The 6,745-nt window shown below is 33.9% G+C and overlaps 1 protein-coding gene across 1 annotated transcript; it reads left to right on the top strand.

Annotated features, from left to right (window-relative positions):
- The first annotated feature begins 1,908 nt into the window (after positions 1-1,908).
- LOC124890263 (protein ETHYLENE INSENSITIVE 3-like) lies at positions 1,909-6,264 on the top strand. The gene is made up of 2 exons (XM_047402101.1): positions 1,909-2,077; positions 3,905-6,264. Exon 2 carries the CDS (start codon positions 4,010-4,012, stop codon positions 5,849-5,851), a length of 1,842 nt encoding a protein of 613 aa, XP_047258057.1. The 5' UTR covers positions 1,909-2,077; positions 3,905-4,009; the 3' UTR covers positions 5,852-6,264.
- The last annotated feature ends 481 nt before the right edge of the window (positions 6,265-6,745 follow it).

Below are 6,745 nucleotides of genomic sequence, written 5' to 3'. Positions count from 1 at the left end.
CTATCACTACTACAACTTCCCTTTGTCAAATATTCAAAATTTTGCTTAGTTAATTAGTTGTCAAATCATAAGGATATCTTTTTAAAAGTTAATTAGTTGTCAAATCTTAAGGATAAATTTAGATAAAAATTCAATAATTCACTTATTTTGAAACATCAATAAATACCCTAATAATTTACTTATTTTGAAACGGAGGAAGTAGTTATTTGTAATAGCCAAATCAATATTGAGGCAGAAGCCACGAAAAAGATGAAGCGGGAAAAAAAATATAGAACTAAAACCATTAATTAACTGAACAAAACTGAACAAAGTTTGTCAAACGTGGTTAAACGCTCAGACACTAACATGTAATTCCTCCGTCCCATTTTACTCGTCTTAAATTTCTTAATCTGATGTCCTATTTTACTTGTCCTTTTTTACTTATCAAGATAAAATAATTTATTTTTTTATATTTTATTCTTTACATTAATTATTTTTTTAAAAATTAAAATATAAACATCATTTAATAGGGATAATATGATAAACTAACTATATTATTTATTATTTTTCTTAATAGCTGTGTCATTTCACTTTGAGACGAGTAAAATGAGACGGAGGAAATATTTAACTTTGGTGGCAAACGCTGAAACCCTGTAATAAGTGTTTTAACTTTGTTTGCAAACGGTCCAACCATCTATCAGGTGTCTTAACTTTGTCAGCAAATGCTCAAATCCTTTTTCCTTTTTTGCATCATCTTTTTCGTGGCTTCTTTTTCATTATCGATTTCACTATTATAAATAGTCTGAAAAATCCATAGATTCTCAAAAGCTCAAACTATTGCTCTTAACAAAGAAAACGATTGGATCTCATGCTTAAAGAAAGAATGTCTTTATACACTATTATTAGGCGCGATATTTGAAGCTTTTTCAAAATATTGAGATGGGTCAAAATTTAAAACTAACATTTATGCAATTATTATAGTATCAAATAAAAAAAAATATTTTCACGATTAATATATGCGATTCATAATGTTTCCTCCTAAATAATTAAATTCAAACAATTTTATATTAAAAATAAAATATTTTTTAATAAAGCAACTCATATCAAAAGCTTAAACTTAAATTTTTTTTTACTATTTAGAATTAAAATATATTGATCACTCCAGCATATTCCGTATCATATTTTTCTTCTCAATAAGGAAAATCTATGAAAGCAAAATAACAAACAAGAAAGGAAAAAAAATCCAATTGGCTTGGCTTTTGAAATATTTTGATGCCTTCTACTTATCCTTAAGGAGTTGTTTGGTAGCAATTAAAATTATATAGATACTAATAATACATATATTAGTTATAGAGAATTCACATATTGATTATACATAATTTATACATATATTTGTTACCTGAATTTCAAAATTAAAAATTAAATCTTATATATATACATGCATAAGGCGCTTCTTCACTAGCTACTAAATAATATCTAATGATCAGAGATTTCAAGTTCGAATCTCTTGAATACAGAATCATCTTTGTTATCTCTCTCTTTGTATATATGCATGCATAAGATGCTTCTTTACTAGCTACTAAATAATTTCTAATGATCAGAGATTTTAGGTTCGAATCTCTTAAATACAGAATCATCTTTGTTAGGTCGCTTTATTGCCAATGTAAAATATTCCGACATGAATTCAGATGTAATCAAAATTCAGTACAAGTATCAATTACAAATAAAAAAAATTGAAAAAAAAAAAGCAAATGATACCTACTAATAGGAAGTCTCAAGTTGAAATTCCTTTTAAGCACAAAATTATTTTTATCAGGCAACATATTGTCATCAATGTGAAATATTCTGACGCAAATTATTCATGCGAGCATCAACCATCATATCTTAAAGTAAAAAACAAAAAACAAACGACACCTAATGTTATTACCACACCACCGCGACAACAAATAGTATTTATTTCGAATGTAATAAAAAACTCTCACTACTATAACTTCCCTTTGTTCTCTCTATCCCTTTCTCTCTCTCCCTTCTTACTCTTGAAGGGTCAATTGTTGAGTTGAACAAAAGTTTTGGAACCAAAAAAAGGAAACCCTTTGAGGTATAATTCTGTTTCCTGATTTTCTCTTTCGTAAAGATGGTTTTTTTGTGATTTTATTGGTTTTTTTGCTGATGTAGATACATTTTGGATTTCTTGATTTTTGTGTTTTAAGATTTTATTTGACATTTTTTGATCTTGTTTCTATCGGAAGCAGTCTTTCTACCTCTCAAGTAGTGGTATGAACTGCGTACATCTTACCCCGAGACCACACTATGTGGGAATACACTGGCTTTTTGTTGTTGTTGTTGCCATGTGTTTGAGTGTAAAAATTTGAGTTTTTGTTTTAGGATTGAATTTTTATGTTATTTGCCTTCATTTCTTGATCTTGGTTTTAATAAATAACTTTTTGTTATTTTATGTTTTAAAAAATGATTTTGCCTTGTTTTTTAGTATATAACTGGAGTTATTGTTTATAGATAATTTTTTGATATTTGACTTCATTTCTTGATCTTGTTTTGCTAAATAATTTTTGTAAAAAAATTTCTTGAAATGATTTTGTCCTTGTTTTATAGTATAAAAAATGGAGTTTTTGTTTCAAGATTTGGGTTTTCTGTCATTTGACTTCATTTCTTGATCTTGGTTTTACTAATTAACTTTTATTTTTATTTTTTTTAATGTTTTAGCCTTGTTTTTAGTATAAAATATTGGAGCTTTTGATTCAAGATTTGATTTTTCTGTCATTTGACTTCATTTTTTGATCTTGATTTTACTGAATAGCTTTCTCTGTTATGTTTTTGCCTTGTGTTTCAGTATAAAAATTGGAGATTCAAGATTGGATTTTTATTTGACTTCATTTTTTATCTTGGTTTTACGGAACCGTATTTTTTAAAATTTCTTTTAAATGTTTTTGCTTTGTGGTTTCAGTATAAAAAGTTGTAGCTTTTGTTTCAAGATTGGATTTTTATGTTATTTTACTTCATTTCTTGATCTTGGTTTTACTGAATTGTTTTTTTTTCCAAATTCTTTCTAAAAATGTTTTTGCTTTTTGGTTTCAGTATAAAAAATGGAGTTTTTGGTTTCAAGATTGGATTTTTCTTGTTATTTGACTTCATTTTTAATCTTGGATTACTGCTGCTGTGCTTTTACCTTATTTTTCAGTATACAAATTGGAGCTTTTTTTCAAGATTTGATTTCTCTTATGTTTTTGCCTTGTGTTTCTTTATAAGAATGGGGCTTTTGTTTCAAGATTGGATTTTTTTTCCTGTTCAATTACAAGGTTTTTACACAACACTCCCCCCCCCCCCCCCCCTCCTCTTCCTTTTTCCCCCCTATTTTTTTCTTATGATTTCTTTTTTCGGGCTATTAACAATTTTTGATATGTCAGATCTTGAAATTTGTCAAAGTTTGCTAGAAATGACTTCTGGTTAAATGAAGTAATACCTTTTTTCTGCCATGATGATCTTGGTTTTTTTAACTGATGTGTACAAATCTAGGTTTCTTTTTATAAAAGTGCAATGTCACAGATGTCAGTATTTTGTTTCTTTTTGCCCAAAATGGCCACTTATTTTTTTTTTTTTTAACTTTTTTAGGAGTATCTCTTAGCTTTTTAGTTGAGTTCCATGTGTTTGTTGTGATCTTCACATGCTATTTCACTTTCTTTTTCTTTGTGTGTGATTTAGTTCTACAAATTTTGTTGGTGATTCTGATATTGATGTTTCACTTCCTTTATGGCCACTTATTATCTTTGACTAGACGTGACTTGATTCATAGGCTTCTTTGTTTGATTGTTTGTTTGTTTGAATTAAAATAGCCTTTGGTTGTTGATAGATGTAATCAATTTAGATTTTCTTATTTACCTTGTATTTGTATTTGTATTTGTATTTGCAGGAGGGAAGGTTATCATCTATTTGACCAACTGGAATACATATTGTCCTATCTCCCAATTTATGTGAAGGTTGGTGCTTTTCTTAACCAAAATTCAGGGTTGTGAAGATGATGATGTTTGAAGATATTGGGTTTTGCGGTGATCTTGATTTCTTCCCTGCTCCGCTAAAAGAGGTGGAAGCAGCAACAGCGGTCCCACCGATTGAACCGGAGCCATTGATGGATGATGATTATAGTGATGAGGAGATCGACGTGGAAGAGCTGGAGAAGAGGATGTGGAAGGACAAGATGAAGCTGAAAAGGCTGAAAGAAATGAGTAAGAGTAAGGAAGGTGTTGATGTTGTCAAACAACGCCAGTCTCAGGAGCAAGCAAGGAGGAAGAAGATGTCGAGGGCGCAAGATGGGATCTTGAAGTACATGTTGAAGATGATGGAAGTATGTAAAGCTCAGGGTTTTGTTTATGGAATTATCCCCGAGAAAGGAAAACCGGTGACTGGGGCATCTGATAATCTCAGGGAGTGGTGGAAGGACAAAGTGAGGTTTGATCGCAATGGACCTGCTGCCATTGCAAAGTACCAAGCTGATAATGCCATCCCTGGCAAGAATGAGGGATCTAATCCGACTGGTCCTACCCCTCACACCTTGCAGGAGCTTCAAGATACCACTCTTGGTTCTTTATTGTCAGCTTTAATGCAACATTGTGATCCTCCACAGAGGCGATTTCCTTTGGAAAAAGGCATTTCACCTCCATGGTGGCCAAATGGACAGGAGGATTGGTGGCCTCAACTGGGACTGCCTAAGGATCAAGGTCCTCCACCTTATAAGAAGCCTCATGATCTGAAGAAGGCATGGAAGGTTGGAGTCCTTACAGCGGTGATCAAGCACATGTCCCCTGATATCGCTAAGATTCGCAAGCTGGTAAGGCAATCAAAGTGCCTGCAGGACAAGATGACAGCGAAGGAAAGTGCAACTTGGCTTGTCATCATCAATCAGGAAGAAGTTTTGGCTCGAGAACTTTATCCTGATCGTTGTCCACCTTTGTCCTCAGCTGCTGGTAGTGGAACTCTCAGTATGAATGATAGCAGTGAGTATGATGTTGAAGGTGCTGTTGATGACCCCACCTTTGATGTTCAAGAGCAAAAACCAAAACATCTCAGTTTGCTGAATGTTGATGTTGAGATGTTCAAGGCTCTGCCTCTGCAACAACAATCTCATCCAATCAAGGATGAACTTATTGCCAACTTAGATTTCACTCACAAGAGGAAGCCGGCTGATGACTTGTCTTTTATGATGGATCAGAAGATATATACTTGTGAGTGTCTTCAATGTCCGCACAGTGAGCTTCGCCATGGTTTTCCGGACAGATCCACCAGAGACAATCATCAATTAACTTGCTCTTTCAGAAATACTTCCCAATTTGGTGTTTCAAACTTTCACATTGATGAAGTCAAGCCAGTTATCTTCGCTCAACAGTGTGTCCAGCCAAAGCAGGCTCAGCTGCCGGTTAACCCAGCTCAACCCTCCTTTGATCCATCAGGGTTTGAGGTTCCTAAAGATGGGCAGACGGTGATCAACGATCTTATGTCATTCTATGAGAGTAATGTAGAAGGAAATAAAAGCTCTATGGCGGGGAACGTTGTCATGTCCAAGGAGCAGCCTCATCAATTAACTAGTGTTCAACAGAACAATTTCCTACAAAGCCATGGGATTGTGTTGGAGGGAAGTATCTTCGGGGACAACAACATTTCTGCTAATCATTCTATTTTCGTGCAAGGAGATCGGTATGATCAGAGCAAGGTTTTAACCTCACCATTCAATGCAGGCCCTAATGACAACTTCAATTTCATGTTTGGATCTCCATCCAATGTGCAATCCACCGATTACTCTGAAAGTTTTTCTTCGATTTCATATGATAACATGCTGAAGCAAGATGTTCCTGTTTGGTACTAGCAAGGAGATTATGCAAATGCATAGCAAGTAGCCGAAAAATTTGTGCACATTTCCGAGAGGGAAGGGTCTACACAATCTGCCTTCATGAGGTGGAGATCAATTGCCTATAGTTTTCTCAGTTTGGTTTTTACGTTACCATGTAGATGTAGAGGTTGGAGGATCCTGCATGGCGTAATAAACAAGTAGTAGTGAGAGATGTCCTCACATATCGCCTTGCTGGTTAGAAAGAACTTATAGATGTTTCTAAAGAAGGTAGTTGTCATTTCGTTGTCATATAAGACTGTATAGGTAAGCTTTATCCGATGGGGTTTAAGTTTCTTAAATAGCTGTACTTAAATGTTGGTTCAGAGACTTGTCAACTCTATTGTTGTCTATGTTTGGTCCTACAAATGCAAGTATACACTGTTGCAGTACTCTGCTGGTGCAGATCTTTTTGTTAAGTCTCTCTACTGTTTGTGATGGTGGCTGTGTTATGTGTTGGCCAAAGCTGTGTGATCTGTTTTTACTTTTTAGCATCTTATATAGGCTATGGCTTTGGGTCGTTTGGTTTGAGGTATAAAAAATTCAAGGGATAAGTTATTTTGGGATAAGATAAAATAAAATATCACTTAATCCCTTGTTTGGTTGGAGGGATTAATCCAACCCGGGATAACTTGTCTCACCATTTTCCGTGATGGGATAACTTATTCCATATACATGGTGGGATAAGTTATTCCGAGTAATCCCGGGATAACTAATCCCGGTATTAGTTATCCCGGGATAATAATTTCCCAACCAGACGACGTGACGTGTTGTGACCTATTTTGTTATATCCTCTTTCTCCAAATCCGTTCTGTGTGTAATTTGATGATTTCATAAATTAATTTTTGGTTTGCTATACGATGTCATTCTTGT

This window comes from Capsicum annuum, unplaced genomic scaffold (genome assembly GCF_002878395.1).
Source record: "Capsicum annuum cultivar UCD-10X-F1 unplaced genomic scaffold, UCD10Xv1.1 ctg1489, whole genome shotgun sequence".
NCBI classification, from domain to species: Eukaryota; Viridiplantae; Streptophyta; class Magnoliopsida; order Solanales; family Solanaceae; genus Capsicum; species Capsicum annuum.
This window is presented reverse-complemented; position numbering and strand designations above follow the sequence as displayed.

Coding starts and splice junctions, on each gene's coding strand:
- LOC124890263 (XM_047402101.1), top strand. CDS start 4,010: ATGATGATGTTTGAAGATATTGGGTTTTGCGGTGATCTTGATTTCTTC.